The sequence below is a fragment of the Mustela nigripes genome, chromosome 4, assembly GCF_022355385.1.
Source record: "Mustela nigripes isolate SB6536 chromosome 4, MUSNIG.SB6536, whole genome shotgun sequence".
Lineage (NCBI taxonomy): Eukaryota > Metazoa > Chordata > Mammalia > Carnivora > Mustelidae > Mustela > Mustela nigripes.
The window spans coordinates 2,458,217-2,485,749 of record NC_081560.1 but is presented as its reverse complement, the minus strand read 5'-3'; the positions used below and the strand labels follow the sequence as shown (position 1 = coordinate 2,485,749).

The 27,533-nt window shown below is 43.4% G+C and overlaps 1 protein-coding gene across 9 annotated transcripts in view; it reads left to right on the top strand.

Annotated features, from left to right (window-relative positions):
• RBM33 (RNA binding motif protein 33) overlaps nucleotides 1–27,533 on the top strand; it is a 132,613-nt gene that overhangs the window by 9,787 nt on the left and 95,293 nt on the right. For all 9 annotated transcript variants that reach the window (XM_059396026.1, XM_059396025.1, XM_059396024.1 and 6 more), the window contains exons 2-3: nucleotides 11,482–11,560; nucleotides 24,933–24,981. In XM_059396026.1, the coding sequence (XP_059252009.1) occupies nucleotides 11,482–11,560; nucleotides 24,933–24,981 (128 nt within the window). The remainder of the gene's footprint in view (nucleotides 1–11,481; nucleotides 11,561–24,932; nucleotides 24,982–27,533) is intronic.

Genomic DNA, 27,533 nt, shown 5'->3' with positions numbered 1-27,533 from the left:
ATTTGATGTGTTTCCAGTATATATTCGTTACGTATCAATGTCAGGATGTTAAATTAAGAAATACATCTACCTATATATTTGTAACCAATACATAATATTTATTTCATGCTCCATGCATGTATTTGTAACCAATACATAATATTTATTTCATGCTCCCTGCTTAGTCTGTGCAAATGTCATTTTGTATTTTTGCCAGTGGGTCTTTGGTTTAGACTTGTTAGAATGAGGATAAAAAGAGAAAGACACGTAGATTTTTGCCAGTTACTGTCAGACACAACGTTGTGTAGGATTTGTGCCATTTTGCGAGACCAGTGCTCTAACCCCTGAGCTACGGAGCTGGATTTGTGCCATTTTGCACTGTGACCACTAGTCAGAGAGAACGCCTGTGTTCCCACACACTGATCTGCAGTACACAGTCACATGCTGTAAGTCTTTGTCAGAAGTAGGAAATGATTCATAGTTTACTTTAAAATATCTTTTATTTTAAAAAAGTCCTGTTGGAAAAATTTCAGCTTAAAAATAATTACATAGTTCCTATATGTCCCATCATCTAGTTACAGCAATATGAAATCATGGCCAGTCGGATTTCGTCTGTTTTCTACCTTCTCACTCCTTCTCTCCCCGTAAAACACTTTTAACTCCCCATTACCCTGTCCCCTGGCACCCACCAGTCTACTTTCTGTCTTTATGATTTCTGCTACTCTTGGGACTTCGTATAAGAGTACTCATTCATAGCTTGTCTTTCTGTGAATGCCTTATTTCACGCAGCAGTGTTGTAGTGTTAAGGTCCGTGCGTGTTGTAGCAGGTGTCAGAATTTCCGAGGCTAAATAATACCCCGTTGTACGGCTAGACCACATTTCATTTATCCGAGTATCTGATGGACACTTCGGTTGCTTTCACTTTTTGGTTCTGCAGAGTGCTGCCGTGAACATGGGTGTATGCATACTTCTGCAAACCTGCGTTTTTAGTTCTTTTTTAAGTATACCCAGAAGTGGAATTGCCACAGCAGTCATTGGGTTTAGGGCCCATCCTAATCCAGTCCGACCTCATCCTAACAATTATATTTGTAATGATCCTTTCTAAATAAGGTTGCATTGTGAGGTTCTGGTGGACAGGTTCCTGGCACAGAGCTCCTAAAACCCTTGGAGTTTATTGTCTTTTGTATGCTAATGAATGAGTTACTTTGCGGGGGGGGGGGGGGTGGGGGGGTCACCTAGGGGGCTTCAGGATGGGGCTGGTTGCCTGAAAAACCAGCCATGTGTTTAACGGGTTACAGTTTTCAGCCTCAACCTCATTTCCTGGGAGGCTGGAGATGGAGTTCTGTCATCTTTGGTCAGTGGTTTTCCAGGCATGCTTATCTAATGAGACCGCCGTAAACATCCCTCGGTGAAGGGGTTTGGGATCGCTTCCCATGTGCCTCTGTTGGGAGGGTGGCATACCCTTGCCATGGGGACAGAGGCTTTTGCATTTGGACCTTCCTAGCTTCATCCTGTTTACACCTGGCTCTCCATTTCTATACTTGATAGTAAACTGTCCCGGTATCATGTTAGCCTGGGTTCTCTGAGGGGTTCTGTGAGTTGTTCAATTGAATTATTTAGCCTGGGGAATAGAATTATGGGTAACCGGGGCACCCCCTTCGCAGCTGACCCTCTGAAGTGGGGCAGTCTCCTGAGACGGAGCCCTTAACCTCTGTGCGAACCCCGGATTATGAGGGATTAGCACTTACGGGACTGCCGGATTGTTCAGCATCTGCCTCGTATCTGAAAATCAGAGACTGTTCAGTCCTGTTTGGTCAGCAAGTCACTCTTGCTTTTAGTATTAACAAAGGATGACTGGTGTGTCATAAGACTGATGCAGCATTTAAAAAGCCAAACTCATTGCTTTCTCCCCATCCCCAACCCCAAAATAAACCACATTTATCAGTCAGTTTACATCCCAGTAATATACCGGATTCAAAATACCGATGTTTTCTTTGACTTCTCTTTGATCCTTGTCATTTAGTGGACATGACTTGGAGTTTCTTAATGGACAGATTCTGGGGCACTTGATTTCAGCTCTGGTCATAGTCTCAGGGTTGTGGGATTGAGCCCTGAATTGGGTTCCACACTCAGTGGGGAGTCTGCTGGAGTTTCTCCCCCTCTGTCCCTCCCTCTGCTCACGCTCTTCTCTTTCTGAGAAATAGATTCTGATTGATCCATTGTCTTATTTTCCCACCTATTTACTGTGATGCTAGCCAGGATTTTTTTTTAAATTACTTGGTTTGTAGTTCTGTGTTGTTCAGACCATTGTTCATCTGTTATGAGTTCAGTCACTGCCTCTTTTCGCTGCTGGGTAATTTTTCTAAACTGCAGTCGTATTGCCTCTTAAGTGTAAGTAGGTGTCTCACAGTGATTCTTCAGTGACACGCCAAGTCTACCTTTTTTTTTTTTTTAAAGGTTTTATTTGTTTATTTGACAGGCAGAGATCACAAGTAGGCAGTGAGGCAGGCAGAGAAGTGGGGCGGGGGCGGGGGGGGGGCAGGCTCCCTGCTGCGCAGAGAGCCCGATGAGGGGCTCGATCCCAGGTCCCTGGGATCATGACCTGAGCTGAAGGCAGAGGCTTTAACCCACTGAGCCACCCAGGCACCCCTCAAGTCTACCTTTTCAGCATTTATTTTAACTGTTGCTTCTCTCCCTGAATGGCTGTTTCAAACCCGTGGAACTAGTCACAATCTTCTGGCCTTAATACGGCACGTTTCACCCTCTCTGCTGTCTTCCCTGTATGCTCATCTGCTTGTCAAAACTCAAGTCAGTGCTCAGCCTTCCTCTCTGTTACTGTAACATCAAGCTTCACTTTCCCCAGCCCCTTTCATGCTGTATGTGCTTTTGGGGGGGCTTGGAAATTAACCTCAAGATATCTCTTGGGCTGAATAAAGTTTTACTTGAATTTCAGTCATCCCATTGATTTTACTTCCGTTTTTTTTTCTTCCTTTTTTTAAGATAGATATTTAAGTAGGCTGCATGCCCAGCATGGAGCCCAGTGTAGGGCTTGAACTCCTGACCCTGAGATCAAGGCCTGAGCTGAGATCAGGAGTTGTATGCTTAACCGACTGAGCCACAAGGCACCCCTTCAGTGGCTTTTTCTGCTGATAAATTTAAATAGTATGAAACTTCATACTTCATTAAAAACATTGTACAGTCCTCTTTAAAGTTTGCACACTGTATGTTCAAACGTGTGCATAAACATTTAAAATGATGTTTGTTTGATTTTATGATTGTTACTTTTTGTTGTTGCTGTTTTTGAGAGCGAGCTCTAGCCAAGGATGGGGGAGAGGGAGAGAGAGAGACTCTAAAGTAGGCTCTGTGCCCACCACAGAGCCTGATGTGGGGTTTGATGTGACCCTGAGATCATGACCTGAGCAGAAATCAGAAGTTGGATGCTTAACCAACTGACCCACCCAGGTGTCCTGTTATTTCTGATCAGAGAAACTTGGGGTGGTTTCAGTACCATCTTTGCGCCTTTAGGATTCCAAGAAGTTTTTATAATTGTATGCTGTTTTAGTAAGGACAGGTTGTTACTCTAAGAAAGAAAGTAGGTTCTGTAAAAATGTAAGGAAAAAGTATAGAAGACAGTCTGTGATTCCATACCGAGAGATAACTGCCATTAGGGTTTTGCTTATATCCTTCCAGACACACACGCACACACACACATTTTGCACACAAAGTGGTACACTCTACTGCATGGTATTGGGGGTTGTTAGATTATTGTGGATATTTTTCCATGTCAGAAATACAGCAATTCTAGTGATAGTTCTTACTGCTGCCTCCTATAGAACTGCAAGACTGTATTTTAATTTACCTCTCTGCTTCGTCAGGTATTTGCTTGATTTCCACTTTTCCTGCTGATAAAACATTCCTTAGTGAGCTTCCTTGTCCATATTGTCTGTGCTCGCTGATTGCATGACAACAGCTTTCAAAGTCTTTTTAAAGAGTCCCCCGAGACTATCCCCCAAGGGTCCCCCAGGAGTGTTTATGAGGGCTGTTTGCATAAGAGTGCTAAGACCTGATGATGTGCCTTTTTTACTGTGTGTACATTTGCATCAGTGTTGCAAAAGCGATGGTGAGTCAGTTTGTTTCCTTAGCATGATTGAAGGCAGTGACCACAAACTGTTAGAAGCCAGGCCACATAGAAAAAAACAAGAGTTTGTTTAGGAAGATCCTTGATGAAGCAGTAAAAGTTATTACTTTCATTAAATCTTGACCCTGAAGTACATTTGAAAAAATAATACTCTTTGGGGCACGTGGGTGGCTCAGTTGGTTAAGCGTCCAATTCTCGATTTCAGCTCAGGTCATGATCTCGGGATTGTGAGATCAAGCCCTGCTTCTTGGGCTCTGTGCTGGGTGGAGAGGCTCTGTGGAGCCGCCTCCTCCTCTGCCCCTCACCATCTCCCTCCCTCTTTACAAAAAAAGAAGGTTTGTGACAAAATGGGAAGTATGCATAAGGTGTTTCTTAGGGAAGGTACTGTTCTGATTGAGTTGAGAGCTGAATATGCTGTTTGTTTTTTTTTTTTCATAGAACACCAGTTTTACTTGAAAAGACAACTGATGAAATTAGGATTATTCAGACTGTAGTATTTGGCAGATGTTTTCTTGCAAGTGACGTGAGCCTGTCTAGTCAAGGAAACAGCTGGCAGTATTGATTGCCAATGAGAGAATCCAAGCTTTCGAGCAAAAATTAGCATTTCCATTACAACTTGGAGAAGTTGTATTTGCTATGGTGAACTTGAAACCGTTCCAGTATTTTAAAGATTTTTCTGAAGAGATTGGTGGTGCTTTAAACAAATTAATTTTTGATATGGAATAAGAAAGGTGTCTGCATTTGAAAGAACAGCATAACTCAGTGAACCAGTATTTTCAAGATGTTATACAGTCTTGTGTTAAAAGATCTATTAAGAATGAGAGACATACCAGTGCATTTTTTAACAGGTGAGAATATGAAATGTTCATTGATAAGGGTTCAGACTCTGCATTGCAAATAGCCTTTGAGAAACCACCACTTGTTGAGTGTTGGTCTAATATTAAGAACATCTGAAATGATCTGAAAACACTTGATGCTCTTTAACAGCTTCACATATTTTTGGAATTGGATTTCTTTCATGCACTCAGAACAATTTATTGCAAGAGATTAAGTGCAGAAGCAGATGTAAAAATCAAGCTGTCTTCTGCAAAGACATTAAAGAGTTTGGCAAAACAAAAATTTTCTTTTTTTAAATACAGTTTTCAGTAAGAATGTGTTACGTTAACATGTAATGGGTTTATTGTTTCTTTTACAACAATTTGTGAATAAAATATTTTAAAAATGTCCTGGTTTTAATTTCTGGTACAGTAAATTTTGAAACATATGAATCATGTACATTTTTTTAAATTTAAAAAAATTGAGTATAATCAATAAAATGTTAGGTTTCAAGGTTACACCATAGTAATTTGACAACTCTGTAACTATACCTGTAAACCTTACGCTGTGCTCACAAGTTTAGCTCTCATCTGTCACCATTCAGTGCTATTGCAGTATCAGTAATTGTATTGGCAGTGCTTCCTGTGTGCATTTTATTTTATTTATTTATTTTTTTTAAAGATTTATTTATTTATTTATTTATTTATTTGACAGAGAGAGATTACAAGTAGGCAGAGAGGCAGGCAGAGAGAGAGAGGAGGAAGCAGGATTCCCGCTGAGCAGAGAGCCCGATGCGGGACCCGATGTGGGGCTCGATCCCAGGACCCTGAGATCATGACCTGAGCCGAAGGCAGAGGATTAACCCACTGAGCCACTCAGGCGCCCCCTGTGTGCATTTTAAAAGCATTTTACTCTGACCATTCTCTTTCAAATTGTAAGCAGTCTGGTTGGCGCCTTCCACTCGCTCCTTCTTGCTTTCCATATATGTTTGTGGGGTTTTTGTTTGTCTCGATCTGTTAGACTGTAACCTACACGCAGTGGAAATTTTTATCTTGTACACCCTGTATATTAGGTGTTTAGAACAATGCCAGGCATACATTAGGTGCTCAAGTAATTGTTGAATGAAGAATGCGGGTTTCATGACCTCAGTTCCGCGTAGTTTGTGCTTACCTTTCAATAATCCTTAGTTTGGAATGATTTCATAGCCAATTTTCTTGGACATTTTATGGGGATCTCTCCTTTGGAGAAGTATTTATTTTAACTGTTTTTACATAATCCGGGTTTCTAATTTTGACTTTTGTGGATTTAACTGTAGGAAGTACTTACATAGCAAGATAACAGTTAACTTTTCTTCTGGAGTGTGATGGATTGTGGGGGCAGGTTTTCCCAGCTCCAGCTGTCGTCACAATCACTGGGAAGCTTTAAAAAAACAAACATGGAAAATTGAGCCCACTGAATCAGATTCAGGGTGGGACCAGGGATTGTATAGTTTTTAACAAGGTTTCTAGGTGACTGTTACCTTGGCCATAGGGTTTTATGTCCTCAGCAGAATTGGCTGTATGGCAGTATCTGCCAAGGGCGATTGTGACCATTAATACCTTCACTGTGAACTGATGTGAAAGAAGCCAAGAGCAGACCTTTTTGCTTAGAAAATGTTGGAACTTTGTGTTCATGTTGTCAGCTAGGGAATACTCTGTTTTCATGAAGTATGTAATCTGGGGGAGGAAGGAAAACCAACACAGAAACTAACAGAAAACTAACCACAGAAACTTCAGTTATTTTATTTATTTATTTTTAAAGATTTTTAAAAATTTATTTGAGATGGAGAGCATGAGAGAGAGCGCGAGTGCATGAGCGGTGGGGAGGGCAGAAGGACAGGGAGAGGGAGAAGCAGGGCTCTCTGCTGAGCAGGGAGCCTGACTTGGGACTTGATCCCAGGACCCTGGGAGCATGACCTGAGCCAGAGGCAGATAGATGCATAACTGCCTGAGCCACCCAGGCACCCCCAGAGACTTGAATCAGTTGCTTATATTTAAAAACTAAGGAACAATCCATAATTTTGTTTTCTCTTGAAAAGTTGGGATTCTGCCTTCGCTGGGCCTGCACTCCCTGTGAATGTGGTAAAGCTCCTGTCTTCAAACTAGGTAAAGTCCTGCTAATTTGCCATCATGCCTGCCTAGTCTGCTTTGCTCATTTGTCTACAGTGAGTCTACAGGAGTCTACAATGTCTACAGGAAGTACACATTTGAGTTTTTCATCCCTGACCAAAGTTTCTTAATTATCCTTTTAAAAAGCTGATTCCATTCAAGTGTAATTGACACGCAGGAGATTGAGTATCTTTGAAACACGTAATTTCATAAGTTTGGATATCTGTACACATCCGTGGAACCACAGCCAGTCAGCGTGACGATTGTGTCATCATCAGAAGTGTCTTCGTGTCCTTTCTGATTCCTGCCTCCTGTCTGTCCCCGAGCAAATGCTGATTCTGTTCCTGATTTAACAGTACCATTTTATAAAAAGGAATCTGAGAGTGTGTGTTCTCTTTTTTTGGTCTGGCTTCTCTCAGCATAATTATTTTGAAGGTCATCCATGCTGTTAAGTGTATGTCAGTATTTAAGTCTCCTTTATTGCTGAGTAGAATTGTACCTGGGGATATTCCATAGTTCGTTGATGTGTTTGCCTGTTGATGCACATTTGAATTGTTTACAGATTCGGGCTTTTATCAATATTGTGCCTATGAACATTTGTGTACAAGCCTTAGCCTGGACTTAAATTTCTTTTTCTCTTGGGTACTTACATAGGCGTGGAATGGCTGAATCATGTAGTTGGGGGATACTGAACTTTATAAGAGACTGCCAGACTGGGGCACCTGGGTGACTCAGTTGGGTAAGTGTGTCTGCCTTTGGCTCAAGTCAGGATCCCAGGGTTCTGGGGTTGAGCCTTGTGTTGGGCTCCCTGCTCAGCGGGGAGTCTGATTCTCCATCTCCCTCTGTTCTGCCCCTGTTTGTGCTCTTGCTTGCTCTCTTGCGCTCAAATAAAATCTTAAAAACAAACAAACAAACAAACTGCCAGACTATTTTATTAGGTGGTTGTATCACTTCACATTCCTGTCAGCAGAGTATGAGCTCTGTTGCTCTACATCCTTGACAACACTTGGTATAGTAAGGTCTTAAATTTTAGCCATTCTCATAGATATGTCCTGGTGTATTGTTGTGGCTTTAATTTACATTTTCCTAATGACAGCGTAATGTTGAGAATCTTTTCATACATTCTTTGTCATAACATCCATGGTTTTTGGTGCAGTCTTGATTTAAATATTTTTCCCATTAAAGATGCTTGGGTAGCTCTCTTGGTTAAGCTTCTGAATCTTGGTTTCAGCTCGGGTCATGATCTCAGGGTTGTGAGATGGAGCCCTGTATCTGGCTCCAGCCTGGGCACAGAGCCTACTTAAGACTCTCACTCTCCCTCTGTCAGAGGATAAAAACACCAGTAGCTCCTGACCCAGTTCATGGAGTTTTGCACCAAGAGGAGTAAGCCAAGGAGACCTAGAGCTTCTCTGCTCCCCTCCCCAGCCATCATCCAGGCCCTCAGCTCCCAAAGTGAGATGTTACTCAGAGACTGTCCCCACGCATAGCACTAGTGCTGGGACTTGGGGTTTGTCCAAGGGGAAGAGCAAGGCTTAGACCAACAGAGCTCCAAAACTCTCTCAGAGGAGCCAACTTCATGGAACATAATGCAAAAAAGTTCTAGCCAAAAGGTACTCACGGAAACAGTGAGAATCCTGCAGAGAAATAACTGGAAGGAAAGTTAGAGTCAACTGTCAAAAGACAGTTCAATCATAAAGATAAAGAACACTGGCTAGTTTCTAGCCCTAGGCTGGGAAAATTCCTGGGGCATTATTGGTGTTTTTATCCTCTGACTCTCCTAGGCAGATTCTTCTGGGGCGGTGTCTGTCTGCCGCCTCTCCTCAAGCCTCTGGGCTCCAATGTGTATCCAAGAGGAAAATCTTTCATTCCAGTTCCTTGTTTTTCCCAATACAATTTTTAAAAGTGAGATAGGAGATGTACTGTATATGACACAGACACACAGTATGGGAAAAACGTAAAATGGGAAAAATGTAAAATGTCTTACTAATATTTTCCGTATTGGTTACATGCTATAATATTTTGGATATGCTAGGTTACATAAAATATGTCGTTAAGTTTTCACCTGTTAGAGTTTCATTCTTTTCACTTTTACCTGTAGCTACAGAAAACTTTTATAGATGCGACTCGTGTTTTTTTTCTGTTTATCAATTCTTTAGTATCCCTACTTTCCCTACATAAGGTCTTTGTCTTCTGTGGTAAATTCGGAAAAATGTAAAGATAACGAAAATGTTATAAAAGTATCTTTAATATTTAGTAAAGCAGTTTTTTTCCCTTTCATGTAAGTTTAGTAAAAATTTTGAAAAACTTAATTCGTAAGGAAAATATCTTACTAAAATTTATGATTTTTAAAAAAAAAAAAGTCCAGTCTGTTAGTGGTATTTCATGCCTAATAGTGTTCAGTAGCTTTCAATAGCCTACTTAGATTTTTTTAAACTTTTTTTGGAAGGGGGTGGGGAGAGCATGCCTGTGTGTGCAAGTGCACACCAGTGGGGGGGCAGAGGGGGAGTGAGAATCTTAAGCAGGCTCTATGCCCAAGCTGGAGCCAGATACAGGGCTCCATCTCACGACCCTGAGATCATGCCCTGGGGTGAAACCAAGAGTCAGACGCTCAGCCGACTGAGCCCCCCAGGTGTCCCAGCATTTGTAATAGCTGTATATGGAATTTCTGTATTGCATTTATTCATTTCGGTACTGTGTACTGACAGTGGTACATGATGAGGTAGGTCCCCCTAAGCCCCTCCCCTGTATCAGGGGCTTGGGATGGAAACTGTGTGGAGGGCAGGAGAGTCTCAGCGTGTTGGGGGATGAGTTGGGCAAGGACTCCAGCAGGGCCTCTCTCTTCCTCTTGTGGCCCTGCTAGGGCTAGTGGTCCAGGGGGCTCTTCTTCCTTGGAGGCTATGTAGACCGTAAGGTCCACTGCTCAGTTGCTCTGGTCAAATTCACTGTTGTACTAGGAATGGAGCATGACAAAGTGGTCATTGAGAACAGTGCCAGCCCTGGCACTGAATGTGGAAGAGTGGACGCCACTGTTAGAGCTGCAGGAGACAACCTGGTCCTCAGTGGAGCCCAGGGTGCCCTTGAGGGGACAGGCTTTCCAGTGCCTGCTTCACCACCTTCTTGATGTCGTCATATCTGGCAGCTTTCTGCAGGCGGTGGTTCAGATCCACGGCTGACACACTGCGGGAGGAGACATGCAGGGGCGTGCCAGGGAGCTGCTCCCTCAGCTAGCTCAGGGAGGACCTTGGCTGCAGCCTTGGTGGTGCCGGAGGAAGCACGGATGATGCTCTCTGCTCTGGGCAGCCCCTCGGCCATTACGCCACAGCCTCCCAGAGGGGCCATCCATGGTCACAGATGGTCTTGGCCCGAGTGGCCAGGCAGCTGGTGGCATAGGAGGCGTTGCTGACAGTCTTGAGGGAGTCGTTGTACTTCTCATGATTTGTGTCCATCACAAACATGGGGGCTTCAGCAAAGGAGGTAGAGATGAGCCTCTCGGCACCATTCTTCAGGTGAGCGCCGGCCTTCTCCGTGTCCCCAGAGGACTTGAGAACCTACCCAGCTCCAGCATCAGCCCATCTGATGTTGTGGGAATTTGTTCCTGGAAGATGGAGATGGGCTTTCCACTGAACACAGGTTTCTTGTTCTCAGCCTTGATCGTGCCATTGACTATGCCGCGGGCGGCCTCCTCCTGGAACACGCAGACCTTCACTGTTGTGTCTCGGGTGCAAGCGGCACTGCACAGAAGTGGCCGTCTGTCAAGTAGGAAGGAGCAGAGAGCCGAAACTTTAACATTTTAAAATGTTACGTCAGAAATTCTTATAAGAAAAACGTTGTTTCAGTACAGATCTTCCTCATCTTACCGAGTTATATCCTGATAAGCTTGCCGTAACTTGAAAATGCTGTAATTCAAACGTGTGGACCTAACCTGCTTAACATTATATTATAGCTCAGCCTGGCTTCTTTAGGGCAAAATCATGTAATGTAACACAAAGCCTGTTTTATAATAAAGTGTTAGCTGTGTTTGGTAACGTATTGAATATATTGTGCTGGTATGAATGGTGTGAATATATTGTACCAAAAGTGACAGACTGGTCGTGTGGGTACAGATAGTGGTTCGTGTATTGGTTGTTTACCCTCATGGTCCCTGCCTGCTGAGAGCTGCGACTGTTGCTGCTCCCTGCCCAGCATTGTGAGAAAGAACAGTACTGCACATCGCTGGCCTGGGGAAAAGACCCACATTGGTCATTTGAAATATGGTTTTCACTGAATGCATGTTGCTTTTGCAGCATTGCAAAGTTGAAAATCACAAGTTAAACCATTGTTAAGTCAGGGCCATCAATGTTAGAACATCTGTGTCTGTTTTAATTTAATAAGACTGACTTACAGCCAATCTCTCTTTCACAGATGATGACTTTGACCAGTTTGATAAGCCTGGCGCAGAGCGATCTTGGAGAAGAAGAGCCGCCGACGAGGACTGGGACAGGTACGGAATGACTGGTTCTTGTAGTTCGCGCCAATTCCTGTCATTCTGCCGCTTGGCGCTCAGAGATTTTTCTTTTTTTTTAATTAAGATTTTATGTCTAAGTAACCTCCACACCCAGTGTGGGGCTCAAACTCAAAACCCAAAGATCGGGTGTTGCTGCTCCACACACTGAGCCAGCCAGGCCTCCCGGCTCCACAGAGATCTTTCCCGAGGACGGTATATTGGCTCTCTGATGCTCTTTTCCAAGTGGGCCTGTCCCTGCTGCGCTGATGTGAGTGCAGGGGCACGTCTTCCAGGAAGGTGAGGCCTTTCTGGTAGGCTCCAGTTCCAGGCCTGTATTGTCTGGAGGGCCCTGTTGTTCCTTCTGTCTCTGTGTTTTTATGCATTGGTGATACTGATTTGATGGGTCCCCAGAGCTGTCATTGCTGGAGTTCTTTTGTTCTGTGGCCCACCTGATATTTGGCTGGACTTTAGAATTTTTCCCAGTTTTGTATGTGTATAATAGTCTCTCACTATAATTTAAATTTTTATTTCTCTGATTACTAGTGAACTTAGAAATGTCTTTAGGAATACACACACATGCAGTAAAGGGCTAAAACATTCACAGTAGTGATAAATGTCAGTTCTGAAGAGTGATTACTGCTGGTGAGGCGCTCTAGTAGGAGTTAGAGGGATGTGTACTGGCAGAAGTACGTGGGACACAGTCCAGGTGGCGGGGTTCTCAAATGAGGATTATTCTCTACACTTTTGTTTAAGATTTATTTATTTTAGAGAGCTCGGGGGAGGGGCAGAGGAAGAAGGAGAGAGAGAATCTTCAGCAGACTCCATGCTCAGGGCAGGCCCCACACAGGGCTTGACCTCATGACCCTGAGATCACGACCTTAGCGGAAGGCAAGAGTTGGACACTTAACCGACTGCACCACCCAGGCACTCCTACATATTTCTTAAGATTTTAAATACTTTGTTGAAAATGTAAAAATTTACCTTGTAGTTGCAGTCGGAAAATTTAATAATAGAGGTAAATAGTTCTGAATAAAAAACAGTGACCTTCTGCAGCTAAAAAGAAAATTACCTCATTGCCATTTGAAAACTGAGATGCCCCAGGAGTTTTACCGAATCCTCTGCATTGGGAGGAGAGGAACAAGGTGGTGGAGGGGTGGGTGATCCAAATTCCGTCCGGTCCCAGGAATTCAGCGAGTTATCCAACCATTCTGAACACCTACAGACTCAGCAGGAGATAGAAGAAAAGAATAGCAGTGATTCTATGAACAGAAAAGCGACCACTTTGTGGAAGGTAGGAGGTGCTGAGAAGTGAATCCAAATGCTATACGGAAGATAGACTGCCGGGGGAGGGAACTCCCATCAGCCAGCACCCAGCAAGAAGGGGAGCAGTGGAGCGCTTGGAGATTTTAGAAGTCTGCTCCGGTGAGGGACGTTGCTCCAGTGGCTAAGCGGGGGGTGGAACCCTTGCTGGGACAGTGTGGTCTTAGGTCTGTCGGGGTCACAGAAAGACCTAAGGGCCTGAGTGTGGCAGAGCACCCAAGGCTGCAGAAGATGGAGCTGAGGAGAGGCCTCTCAGCTCGGGGTTACCTTAAACCATGATCCGAGGCGCAGTCGGGCCGCTGCTCTTTGAGCACGGACCTAACAAGCAGCAGATCTGGGGAGACTCCCCTTCGTCCCCCAGAGGGAGCGGTACAGGGGTGCACTGCAGGAATCTGCTGGGTTTGGAGACTCCAAACGGGGTCGTGCGCCAGAGATAGAAACGCTCAGTCACAGGCTGGGTGAGCACAGAGTGTGGCTGGAGACCAGGGAGATGGGAGTGATTGACTGCTTTTCGCTGAGGGCTCACTGAGGAGTGGGGCCCTGAGTTCTCAGCTCCTTTGTGGCTGGAGATTGGGAGGCCACCATGTTCATTACTGCCCTCGAAAGCTGTACAGAAAGCTTGCAGAGAACAAAAGCTACCGAAAGCGAACCCGAGCAGATGACTTAGTCTGGCCCCTGGCAAGGGTGGTGCAGTTCCCCCTCGTGCAAAGATATTTGAGAATCAGTGCAGTAGGCCCCTCCCCCAGAAGATCAGCAAGAATATCCAGCCAAGACCGAGTTTACTGATCAATGAGGACTGCACAATTGCGGTGCTCGGGGAATACAGTGCATGGAACTCACGGCTTTTCCCCCATGATTCTTTAGTCTTTCAAAGTTAATTTTTAAAATTTTCTTTATTTTTTTTCTTTTTCTACTTTTTTTTTGAAATTTTCTTCTTTCCTTTTTCAACCGACATCTTACAATTCCTTTTTTTTTCTTTTAAATCAGTATAGCTTTTATTGCATCTTTAAAATATCACAAATAAGTCTGAAAAATCATCCGGCTTCTCGCTGTTTCTGCAGATGGACAACTCAGATCTTACTCATCAGCCTGCTGAACTGTTCCTTTTTCAGAAACATAGATACCATCCAAAAATTTTCTGATATCCTTGTTTTTAACAGTTGTGGCTTGCTGAATCAAAGCAGTTGAGTTCGATACAAGTTCAATGTCATTTCCTTTACAATTCCTTTTTAAAAATCTTTTTAAATTTTCTTTTTTACAGTCATACTCTATCCCTTCATTGTATTTGACCTTATTTTTCATGTAATATAAGTTTTTCTTTCTTTAAATTTGTGGGATGCAGTTTCTTCTAATGATCAAAATACAACCAAAATCTAGTGTGTGCCTCTGTTCTATTCACCAGCCTGTTCATATTCTCCCCCCCTCCCTTCCTTTTGCCCCAGTTTTGGGTCTCTTCTAATTTGTTCAGTGTATATTTTTCTGGGGTTGTTGTTACCCTTTGAGCATTTTGTTCTCTCACTCATCTGTTTTCTGGACAAAATGGAAAACCTCATCTCAAAGAACAAGATGTAGTACCGACTGCCAGGGCCCTAATCAATATGGGCATTAGTAAGATGTCAGAAGTAGAGCCCAGAATGATCATCATAAACATACTAGCTGGGCCTGAGAAAAGCATAGAAGATACTAGAGAACCCTTTCTGGAGAAATAAAAGAACTAAAATCTAACCAAGTTGAAATCAAAAAGGTTATTAATGGGGTGCAATCAAAAATTGGAGGCTCTAACTGCTAGGGTAAATGAGGTAGAAGACAGAATTAGTGATATAGAAGACCAAATGATGGAGAGTTAGGAAACTGAGAAAAAAAGAGATAAACTACCAGTAGATCATGAGGGGAGAATCGAAGGGATAAGGGATACTATAAGATGAAACAAGAGTAGAATAATTGGGATCCCAAAAGAAGAAGAAAGAGAGGGACAGAAGGTATATTGGAGCAAATTATAGCAGAGAACTTCCCTAATTTGAGGAAGGAAACAGGCATCAAAATCCAGGAGGCACAGAGAACATTCACCCCCCCCCCCCCCCAATTAGTAAAAATAGGTCAACACCCTGTTATCTAATAGTAGAGCTTTCAGGTCTCAGAGAAAAAGAGAAAATCCTGAAAGCAGCTCCAGACAAGAGGCCTGTAACCTGCAACGGTAGAAATATCTATTATTAGATTGGCAGCAGAACTATCCAGAGATCTGGCAAGCCAGAAAGGACTGGCATGATATATTCAGAGCACTAACTGAGAAATATATGCAGCCAAGAATACTATATCCAGATAGGCTGTCATTGAAGATAGAAGGAGAGAGAAAAAATTTCCAGGAGAAGCAAAAACTAAAAGAATTTGCAAACATTAAGCCAGCCCTACAGGAAATAATTGAAAGGAGTCTATTAAGCAAAGAGGGAGCCTAAAACTACCATAGACCAGAAAGGAACAAACTCAGTACACAGTAATAGTCACCTTACAGGCAATACAATGTCAGTAAATCCATGTCTTTCAATAGTTACCCTGAATGGAAATGGGCTAAATGCCCCAATCAGATGACACAGAGTATCAGATTGGATTAAAAAAACAAGTCCCATCGATACGCTGTTTGCAAGAGACTCATTTTAGACCCAAAGACACCTCCAGATTTAAAGTGAGGGGTTGGAAAACCATTTACCATGCTAGTGAACATCAAAAGAAAGCTGGGGTGGCAATCCTCCTATCAGAAAAATTAGATTTTAAACCAAAGACTATAGTAATAGATGAGGAAGGACACTATATCATACTTAAAGGGTCTTAACTAACAAGAAGATCTAACAGTTTTAAATATCTATGCCCCTAACATGGGGGGCAGCCAATTATATAAGCCAGTTAATAACAAAATCAAAGAAACACATTGACAGTGCTACAATAACAGTAGGGGACTTTAACACACCCCTCACCAAAATGGGCAGATCATTTAAGCAAAAGATCAACAAGGAATAAAGGCTTTAAATGACACACTGGACCAGGTGGACATCACAGATATATTCAGAACATTGTTCCCAAAGCAACATAATACACATTCTTCTCTAGTGCACCTGGAACATTCTCCAGAGTAGATCACATCCTGGGTCACAAATCAGGTCTTGGCCAGTACCAAAAGATTGGGATTATTCCCTGCATATTTTCAGACCACAATGCTCTGAAGCTGGAACTCAGTCACAAGAGAAAAATGGGAAAGAACTCAAGTACATGGAGACTAAAGAACATCCTACTAAAGAATGTATGGGTCAACCAGGAAATCAAAGAAGAATTAAAATATCTGTGGAAACCAATGAAAATGAAAACACAGCTGTTCAAAATTTTGGGGGTACAGCAAAGGTGGTCCAGAGATAGCAATACAGGCCTTTCTCAAGAAACAAGAAAGGTCTTGAGTACACAACCTAACCCTACACCTAAAGGAGCTGGAGACAGAATAGCAAAGAAAGCCTGAACCCAGCAGGAGAAGTGGAATAACGATCAGAGCAGAAATCAATGAAATAGAAACCAAAAGATCAGTAGAACAAATAATGAAATTAGTAGGAGCTGGTTCTTTAAAAGAACTAATAATAATAATAATTAGTAACAAGTTTGGCCAGACTTGTTAAAGAGAAAAGAGAAAGGACCCAAATTAATAAAATCATGAATGAAAGAGGAGCGATCACAACCAACACCAAAGAAATACAAAGAATTATAAGAACATATTATGAGCAACTGTACGCCAGCAAATTTGACAATCTGGAAGAAATGGATGCATTCCTAGAGACACATAAACTACCAAAACTGAATCAGGAAGAAGTAGAAAACCTGAACAGACCTGTAACCAGTAAGGAAATCGAAGCAGTCATCAAAAGTCGCCCAACAAACAAGTGCCTTCTCGGGGGAATTCTGCCAAACATTTAAAGAAGTATTAACACTTACTCTCCTGAAACTGTTCCAAAAAAGTAGAAATGGAAGGAAAATTTCCAAACTCATTTTATGAGGCCAGAATTACGTTGATCCCAAATCCAGACAAAGACCCCACCAAAAAGTGTTACAGACCAATATCCCTGATGATCATAGATGCAGAAATTCTCACTACTAGCCATTGGGATCCAACAGTACATTAAAAGGATTATTTACCATGGCCAAGTGGGATTTTTTCCTGGGCTGCAAGATTGGTTTAGCATTTGCAAATCAGTGTATTTACAATAACATTAATAAAAGAAAGAACCATATGATACACTCAATAGATGCAGAAAAGCATATGACAAAGTACAGCATCCTTTCTTGATCAAAACTCTTCACAATGTAGGGATAGAGGATACAAACCTTAATATCATCAAAGCCATCTATGAAAAACCCACAGCGAATATCATTCTCAGTGGGGAAGAACTGAGTGTGCTTTTCCGCCTAAGGTCAGGAACACAGCAGGGCTGTCCACTATCACCACTGCCGTGCAACATAATACTAGAAGTCTCAGCAGTCAGACAACAAAAAGAAACAGGGCATCCAGATCGGCAAAGAAGTCAAACTCGCACTTTTCGCTGATGATATGATACTTTATGTGGAAAACCCAAAACTACTAAAACTCATTAAGGAATTCAGTAAGGTGTCAGGATATAAAGTGAATGCACAGAAATCAGTTGCATTTCTATACAAGACAGAGGAAAAAGAAATTTAAGGAGTCAATCCCATTTACAGTTGTACCCAAAAGCATAAGATACCTAGGAATAAACCTACCCATAGAGGCAAAGGATCTGTACTAAGAAAACTATAGAGTACTCATGAAAGAAATTGAGGAAGGACCCCCCCCCCCCGCCAAAATGGGAAAAGCTCCATGCTCATGGATTGGAAGAACAAATATTGTGAAAATGTCTATGCTACTTAGAGCGATCTACACATTTAATGCAATCCCTATCAAAATACCATCAACTTTTTTCAATGAGATAGAACAGATAATCCTAAAATTTGTATGGAATGAGAAAAGACGCTGAATAACCAGAGGAATGTTGAAAAAGAAAACCAAAGATGGTGGCATCACAATTCTGAACTTCAAGCTCTGTTACAAAGCTGTGATCATCAAGACAGTATGGTAGCGGCACAAAAATGGACACATAGATCAGTGTAACAGAATAGAGAGCCCAGAAATGGATCCTCAACTCTATGGCCAACAAATCTTTGACAAAGCTTGAATGTCCAGTGGAAAAAACACAGTCTCTTCAACAAATGGTACTGGAAAAATTGGACAGCCATATGCAGAAGAATGAAACCGAACCATTTCCTTATACCACAGACACAAATAGACTCAAAATGGATAGAAGACCTCAGTGTGAGACACGAATCCGTCAAAATTCTTGAGGAGAACACAGGCAGCAACCTCTTCAGTCTTGGTCGCAGCAACTTCTTCCTAGACACCTCTCCAAAGGCAAGGGGGAGAAGGCAAAAATGAACTGTTGGGACTTCATCAAGATAAAATGATTTTGCACAGCAAAGGAAACAGTCAACAAAACCAGAGACAACCAATGGAATGAGACAAGATATTTCCAAATGACATATCTAAGGCTAGTATCCAAAATCTGTAAAAAACGTAATCAAACTCAATACCCACAGAATAATTCAGTCAAGAAATGGGCAGGAGACATGAATAGACATTTATTCAAAGAAGACATCCAAGTGGCCAACAGACCCATGAAAAGGTGGTCAATATCACTTGGCATCAGGGAAATACAAATCAAACCCTCAGTGAGATACACCCTCAACACCAGTCAGAATGGCCAAAATTAACCAGTCAGGAAACAACAGATGTTGGCGAGGATGAGGAGAAAGGGGAGCCTTCCTACACTGTTGGTGGGAAGGCAAGCTGCTATAGCCATTCTGGAAAACAGTATGGAGGTTCCTCAAAAAGTTGAAAATAGAACTACCCTAGGGTCCAGCAATGGCACTTCTGGATATTTACTCCAAAGATACAATTGTCGTGATTCAGAGGGGCACATGCACCCCAATGTTTATAGCAGTAGTGTCCACAGTAGCGAAACTATGGAAAGAACCCAGATGTCCATCGACAGATGAATGGATGAAGAAGTGGTATATAGATATATCATGGAACACTACTATCAAAAAAGTGGAATCTTGTCATTTGCAACAACGTGGATGGAACTGGAGGTTATCATGCTAAGCAAAGTAAGTCAATCAGAGAAAAACAGTTATATGATATCACTGATAAGAGGAATTTGAGAAACAAGACAGGAGATCATAGAGGAAGGGAGAGAAAAATGAAACAAGACGAAGCCAGCGAGGGAGACAAACCATAGGAGACTTTTAACCGCAGGCAACTAACTGAGCATTGCTGGAGTGGAGGGCCTTGGGGGGGGATGAGAGGGTGCTGGGTGATGGACATTGCAGGGGCGGAGGGGGGTATGTCATGTGGTGAGTGCTATGAATTGTATCAGACTGGTGAACCACAACCCTGTACTCCTGAAACAAATAATACATTGTATGTTAATAAAAAAAGGAATGCCATTAAAAAAAGAATACTTGGGGCACCTGGGTGGCTCAGTGGGTTAAACCTCTGCCTTCAGCTCAGGCCATGATCTCAGGGTCCTGGGATCAAGCCCTGCATCGGGCTCTCTGCTCAGCAGGGAGCCTGCTTCCCCTTCTTTTTCTGCCTGCCTCTCTGCCTACTTGTGATCTCTCTCTCTCTCTCTCTCTCTGTCATATAAATAAATAAAATACTTTAAAAAAAAAGAATACATTAAAAACTATATGCATTAAAAACTTAGCGCCTACATGACGTGGTTATTCTTCAGTGGCTTGAAGGCAGTCTGTAAGGAATCACTTAAAGCGCACAACAAAATCTACATAAGAGAAATGGCCCTACTGCAAGTACTGATGAGTAATTTTGTTTCGGAGATTTTGATGGGGAGCTGAATAAAAAATATATTTTACTAGTCATTCACCATTTGAATTTTCTCTTCTGTCAATTGTCTATTCGTATCTACGTGTATTTTTCTTATGGTTGTTTGTCTTTTCCTCATTGGTTTTAGGGGCTCTTCATACTTTCTGCGGTATAAACTTTTGTACTTGGAGAGCTCTCCTCCCAGTCTGTGCCGTGTGTCCTTGAAACAATAGCCTTGAGGTGGATTTTTTAAAAATAATACAATCAAATGTATGATCTTTCCCTGTATGGCATTTATTATTTTTTAATTAAAGTATGAACAAACACAGTGTACTTTGGAATCATTTTCAGACTTGGAGGAAAGTTTCAGGAGTGACACAAACATTCTCATGGGCCCCTAGAGTCCCAGTTGCCTCCCGCCTCGTCCGTTGTCCTCTGTGTCCTCTGCACACCTGCTCGCCAGTGTCCCCTGCCCCGCCCCTGCACAGTGGTCTGAGGGCATCGGGCCATGTGCTTCCCGTGTGCCGCAGTATGTAGTGTTTCTGGTGTGCTTCCCAAGAACAGGGGCATTCACTTACTTAGCCCCAGGAGTGTTCCACAATTGTGAAGTTAACAAACATAGAATTGTGTTTTTTATTGTACAGTGGTTATTCAAGTTTTGACGGTTTTCCTGAAAGTGTGCTATAGCCAAAAATGAGTTTCTTTTTTTCTGGTTCACGTTTCAGTTCGGGATCATGGAGTGCGTTTTGTTCATCTGGAAGAATTATGTATCCTTGTCTCTTATGACTTTGACATTTTTGAAGAGGACAGGCTCGGCACGGATTTGCAGGTGTCTCTGCAGAACTAGATCTCAGTTGTGTATTTGGTCAGGACTCTTGTCACCAAGGCTGTGGCCTTTCCGAAGGCATCACTTACAGAGGCGTGTGGTGAAGGTGCTTTCCACTATCTGTCCTTATGAAATTCGTCCCTACCCTGTGTTCTGGGATGTTTTGTATGTTCCTGTGAAAATTGTGAAGTGTTTTTATTTACTTTTTATAGTTAAGATACATAATTTGCCTGAACTTGATTAAATTGATTGATTTTCAACTTACTGAGAATTTCAAGAAAATGTGAAAATAGAATAGTACAGTGTAGCATCATTCAGCTTCAACATTTATTGGTACAAAGTCAGTCTCCTCATATCAGACATAAGTTCATCTGAAAATATTTCAGATTGTATTTCTAAAACATAAAGGCTTTACAAAGACAACCATAATAGAGGTATATTTTGAAAAACTCCCTGAATGTCAGTGTTTTATTACTGCCGGTCTCCTGTAAGTATCAGTGTGTCGCACGCACAGCACGGCGTGGGGTGGGTCTTGTGTGCTCTGTGCCGCCTGTGCGGTCCACAGCAGATCCTCGGTGGCATCTGACAGGTCGGTTTTCCGACCGTTGTTTCATCTGTAGGTTTTCATGCATCTGTGTTTTAGTTCTCTGCAACTTTTTGAAGAAACAAAGTGGTTTGTCTTGTGGAGTTTCTGCTTCTGCTGGTTGTGTCCCCTGGAGTGTTAGTGGGTTCTTTTTGTTTCCTGCTTTTCTGAGAGTTAGCAGGTCTAGAAGTTGATGGGAGTAGGTTGGAAAATGGGCAGGAGGAGGGGTGACCCGAGTGACCTTCTGCAGGCTGCTGGGCTCCTCGGAAGTACCGGGCTCCATTCCTTACTTCGGTGCACCAGTTTTCAAAGTAGTGGCTCAGTTCCTTAGTCGCCTCCTAAGGGGAGTCCTGTTCTTGAATCCTTTCGAACTAACGGATTTAAATACTGCACGTGTATTTTGATGCATCGCGGTTGTTATTTTTATTAGTATTTGAACCGCTCTCCTGTCTGGTCAGAGGGATTTGCAGTTGTCAAGAAGTGAGTTGGCTTCCTGCGCTGGTGGAAACTGGGCTTGGTGGTGAGGTGAGGCCGACTCCGGTTTTTCCTGTCCTTCCTGGTGTGAACGGCCGCTGTCCCGGCGCTGCTCACCAGCACGTGCTTCCTCTCTCCGTACACCTTCAGTGCGCGTTTGCATGTGGAGGTGCTGTATCATGTGTTCTTCTGTATTTTAAAATCATTAAACAGCCTCTTGCATACACTGGATGATCGAGGGAGAAATTTGAACGCTGAGAAGCGGCAGTCAGGAATCATTCTGACAGCGCTCGCCGCGATGGCGCGTCAGTGGCGCATCTGGAAGAGGCTGGCGCCATTGTTGCACCGACACCTGAAGTTCTTAGGCTTTTCTGGAGGATGTGCTCGTGTCAGTGTATGTCTGGAGAAAGCTGGCCTGCGCGGGGCTCTGGCCGAAGTCCTGGCATGACGGGGCCGGCGCAGGGCGGGGTCAGGGAAGCAGGAGGAGCTGGTGCGGTGGGCGGAGCAGCGGGCCTGGGGCAAAGAAGGGGCGTCCTGGAGCCCAGGGGGCGTCGCAGTGGCGGCAGTGGGGGGACTGGACTGTGCAGGAAGGGGGAGGGGGAGTCTCTCTCCTGTCGCGTCACCCCATGGGCCAAGGCCGTCCAGAAGCAGAGTCCAGGAGAGCCTGCTCGGGTCTTCCCGGAGAAAGCTTCCGGGGACCGGAGCGGGCCGCGAGCGGAGGAGGGTGGCCCGGACTGCGCACAGGGTCTCTTGTCACTCACACTTGCGGTTTTGACAGGCTGCAGCCCCGAGGCTGAGCACAACATACTTGCTTCCTGAACGGGTCCGTCCGGGCGCCCCTGTTTGCTAGTCAGCGTGACCTTGCTGTCCGAGAGCCGGCTGTCCCGAATCCTGAAGGACGGCTGCCAGGCGGTGGTTCTCACTCACGTCGTGAGGCGGGCGAGGGCCTGAGGGGGTCTCGCAGCTGAGTCCCGAGGCCCCTCAGTGGTGCCGCGCTGCGCCGCTTTCCGCGCACACCTCGGCCGCCCTGACCGGCGGGGCGCGGCGGCCCGGCTCTGTGCGCGGGCCTGGTCGGGCTGGTCACTCCCACAAGTCCCTCGTTGGTTTTGGGGACAGTTGGGGTGATTTTGGTAGTGCTTTGTATTTTATCACTTTCTTTCCTTTTGCACACATCTTTTGTAAGGGTCCAGCAGGTGAGGACAGTAGGGACGGCCGTTCGCTCTCCGTGTGGGGTTTGGGCCTAGTAGTTAGGGTTTGGACCTGGAGCTAGAGCCACTCAAGGTTCACCTTTTGACTTTGCCGCTTCCTCGCTTGGGGACCTTGAGCCAAGTATTTAACATCTCAGTGTCTTTGTTTTCACATTTTGAAAAATGGGAGATAATGTCAATATGTACGTGATGGGATTGTCACGCCAACAAAAAAGCTGATACCTGTGAAGCACTTAGAGTGGTCCTGGCACATGATGTGCTCAGTGGGTGTGCACGATTTCCAGCTGCAGTTTATGTCTCTTGTGGTTGTGTGGCCCTAACTTAACCCTCCTGTCTCCCGTCCTGCCGTTGGCTTTGGTAGTCGCGGAAGCAGCTGTTCTCAATCTCCCTATACTCCGTTCACTTAGAACCGTTAGCGATCCTTTATCTTCTTTTTAAAAATGCTTTTGTTTTGGAAAAATAAGTGGTCATCAAAGACTGATTTTTTACTTCTGTATACATCCCTTGTTAGCAAACAGTACAGAGAAGTGTCTAGATTTTTGCTTGTATCTTTACCAAGGTCTTTTTGTATTCTGGTTTTAAGAGTTGTCCGTATCCCCTGGGCGGATGCTGTTGCCTTTCATTTTCAGTTATTTTGATGGCCTGGCGTGGGTGCTTGTCTTCAAAGGAGAGAGTGTCTCTGGTCATCTAGAATCCGTTCTCAAATGGGGTTCCTGTCAGTATGGTGACTAGGTCCTTTTTCCCTCACTCACAGAAGATGATTTTAACACTGAAGATGCAGCCATTGTATCTGAAAGTGATAAAGGGGATTATTGGAAATGCTGGAGGAAGTGCGTGTTATTCTCTGCCCGTCGTCGTCTTATTCATACCGGTGTGTGGAAGATTTTCCCCACGGGTAACTTCGTGTCCTCGGTCTGTCCCTGCTGCGTGACTTCGGACAGTTATTTAATCTCTTATCCTTGTTTTCTTTATAAAATGAAGGTAGCGGATCTATAGAGAGTAACAAGTTAACAAAAAGGTGTTCAGTGCAGGAATGAAAAGATGTGTTGAGTTATTTCTGGTTCTAAAAGGCAGTGTGTAGAAACAGGCATTTCTGTTCCAAGTCCAGGAGGCATTCCTGTGTATTCTGGTATTCTGCAAAGTAGCATACTATGAGTGCACATGGTTTTTGGATGAAGTTGTGCCCCAAACCTACAGAAATTTGTAACCAGAGTGCTTATAAAAAAAATTAATAGCCCTAATAAGAATCGTGGTACATTTGCACCTGTAAGCCTAGTCTGATTGTTTTCTCCTTCTAGATGTCCTTAAAAGGCATTTGTTCCTAAGACACTGGGTTCCCCAGCGCTAAGAATATAATTCAGCAGTAGCTATCCTCATCAACCCCCGCCCCATACATACAGTGGGGGATTTCTTTAGCTTTTTGATCTGGTAAGGGTTTCGAGTTTAATTGTGACATGATGTACTCCTGATCACTTCAGAACATAACCATGCTGACAAAACAATTTCAGACTGCTGAAGGACTTGCCATGTTTTACAAAGATAATTCTGTTAGTCACGATGATTTACTTGTATGCTCTCATCAGCCTTGGTTTTTGGTGTTTTGTTTTTTTTTTTTCTTCTTCATCTTTTCCAGTTTTGCCATTTGATGAGTGTCAGATGGTCTCTGGTTTTGGTTTTAATTTTCCTAGTTAATGACGGTGGATAGGTTTTTCAAGGCAGGAGAAAGCACCTATTGGAGTTCCTTCTTTGACTGATTACTGAACAGGTCCAAGAAATAGAGATCTCCTATTACGTGAAAAACCGAGATCAGAAGTCTAGTGAGAGCCATCTCCTCTAGGAGAGCCTCCCACACTTAAAAGACCACAGGTTCCCTATACGTTTGAAAATGTTCTCAGGATTAATAAAGAACAAGGGAAGCATAGCAAACTAAGCAGGAAAGTACCCACATCCTGAAGTCCCGAGATTTCCCAGTGATCTGCAGACTTTCCAGCGTTGTAGGAATAATGCATTGGCCTTTTTTTCTTTCTCCCCAGCGAACTTGAAGATGACTTACTTGGAGAAGATTTGTTGTCTGGCAAAAAGGTAAGAAATCGAGGTCTTCCTGAAACCGGCCTCCAGCTGCTTCATTGTACTCAACATCCAGGAATACATCTCATGAGTGCGATGTGGTACTGACTGGAAGGTTGGGTGCAGATTACAGTGTTGGGAATTGAATCATCTTTTAAATATACAGGTTCCTTTCTCTTTAGTCTCTTTGTAACAGTAACTTCTTATTTTTTTTTTTTTTAAAGATTTTTATCAGTTTATTTGATAGACAGAGAGAGATCACAAGTAGGCAGAGAGGCAGGCAGAGAGAGAGGGGGAAGCAGGCTCCCTGCTGAGCAGAGAGCCCGATGCGGGACTCGATCCCAGGACCCTGAGATCATGACCTGAGCTGAAGGCAGAGGCTTACCCAGGCGCCCCGTAACAGTAACTTCTACCTCAAGTGGTCGGTCCTTTCATGCAAATATTTTTGCTCTCACTCAGTCGGAGGCACTCTAGGAGGTATTGAGTATGTGAAAGCAGCAACATAGAACCCCCACTCACTTGCAAGAAAACTAGCATTTGGAGACTAATAGTTTGCATTCCTTTTTTGAAACTTTGGACAAGCTCAATGATAGCTGTACTCAAATGTGACACAAATGAGAATAAAAGTCTAAAACCTAATGCAGGTTTTTCTGAACCTTTTTGATCAAACAAAATTTCTCAGTAATTAACTCTGATACGTGTGTATCTATATATAATGTCTATATATAATGTATATGTATGTTTATATTACTTTACCAATAGCATTATAAAACATACATTAAAAATAGAAACACAAATCCAGAGATTAAAGTGAAATAGTGAATTTTTATTTTATTTATTAACAGTTTAAAAACATTTGCTGTTCTTACTAAATATGGTAAGTTTTTTATGTTTAGTTTTTTAAAGTCTTAAGATTGTGGTCTTTTTTTGACTGTCCACAGTTACTGTGGGTGATAAGGTCTCATTATTTGCCTGATTTATTAGCTCTGGTTATATTTTCCTTTTAATATCATAATAAAGCTAATGGAGATCTTTTAGTAGGAGAAGGACCAGTGTTGCCATTTTCTTGTAACTTAGTGTGTTGCATTATTAGCTCTTTCACTGATACATGAATCTATAATAGGATACTTTTGAGGTCACTTTCTCTGTCCTGTTTCTTACTGCGTCCCTGGCCCCCAGTTGATCTGGCTTCAGCCTGCCTCAGCCTTTCCTCCTCTAAGGGGCTCTCATCACCTATAACTCTCAGTAAGAATTAGTGGAGGGGCGCCTGGGTGGCTCAGTGGGTTAAGCCTCTGCCTTCGGCTCAGGTCATGGTCTCAGGGTCCTGGGATTGAGCCCCGCATCGGGCTCTCTGATGGACAAGGAGCCTGCTTCCCCCTCTCTCCCTGCCTGCCTCTCTGACTACTTGTGATCTGTGTCTGTCAAATAAATAAAATCTTTAAAAAAAGAAAAAATTAGTGGAGTTCCCTGTAGATCCACTTGGTCTCATGAGGAAATGTCAAAATGCTGAAAGTGGAAAACCTGTGAGATGGTCCCTTAGCCTTCCCTTGTTTGAGGGGCTCACTCTCTGGCCTCCGGGTGCCCTGCATGTTTCGTGTGATTTGGGTGCAGGGCTAGTCCTTCCAAGGTCACGGTCCTGGGAAAGTGCTGCTGTTTTCTTTGAGACTCAGTGCTAATTACTTTGCACATCTTTGAAGTGCTGTCACTGAACTTGGGAGTTCACTGCCCTAATATGAACATGGTTTTTCCCCTTTGTGATTTTTTAAGATACTTCAGTGAAGAATACCATTAGATGTTAAAATGTTTAAATGTGGTGAGATATTTTTACCTAAGTTGGATTTCTATCCTCGGGTGAGCCTGGGGCAGCATAGTTTTTGCCCCATATCTCTGTCAGGGTGACCCACCAGCCCTAATAATTCCTTTTGGTGAACATTTGTCCCCATCCTGTGAAAGCTTTGGTCGGGTCTCTTACCAGTAAAGATGGAAAAGCACAGTTTGGTTTGGACAGTAATGCTGACTCTTCTGGGAAAGTCATCTCACTTTCTCTTCCCGGACTATTGATCGGTGTGACTGGCCTCCTTTCCCATGGAACAGGAGCGTGAGAGGCTCTCTCGGCGCGAGCGCCCGCAGCCACTTCGGTCAGTTGGGAAGTTTGTCTGGCTGGGAACCGTGTGTGCTCCTCTCTCCTTTCCTCCCCTCTTCTTTCCTAACGCTATACCTTGTAGGAATCGAAGAGCTCAAATAGATAGGTGTAAAAGAAATGATGAAGGAATAAACAGATATAAGCCCTCATGACATTTTGCCATATATATTTCTTTATATTCTTTTTTTCATATATTTTTTTAAGATTTTATTTATTTATTTGACAGACAGAGATCACAAAATAGGCAGAGAGGCAGGCAGAGAGAGGGGGAAGCAGGCTTCCTGCTGAGCAGAGAGCTGGAGGGATGCGGGGCTCGATCGCAGGATGCTGGGATCATGACCTGATGCGGGGCTCGATCCCAGGACCCTGACATCATGACCTGAGTCAAAGGCGGAGGCTTTAACCCACTGAGCCACCCAGGCGC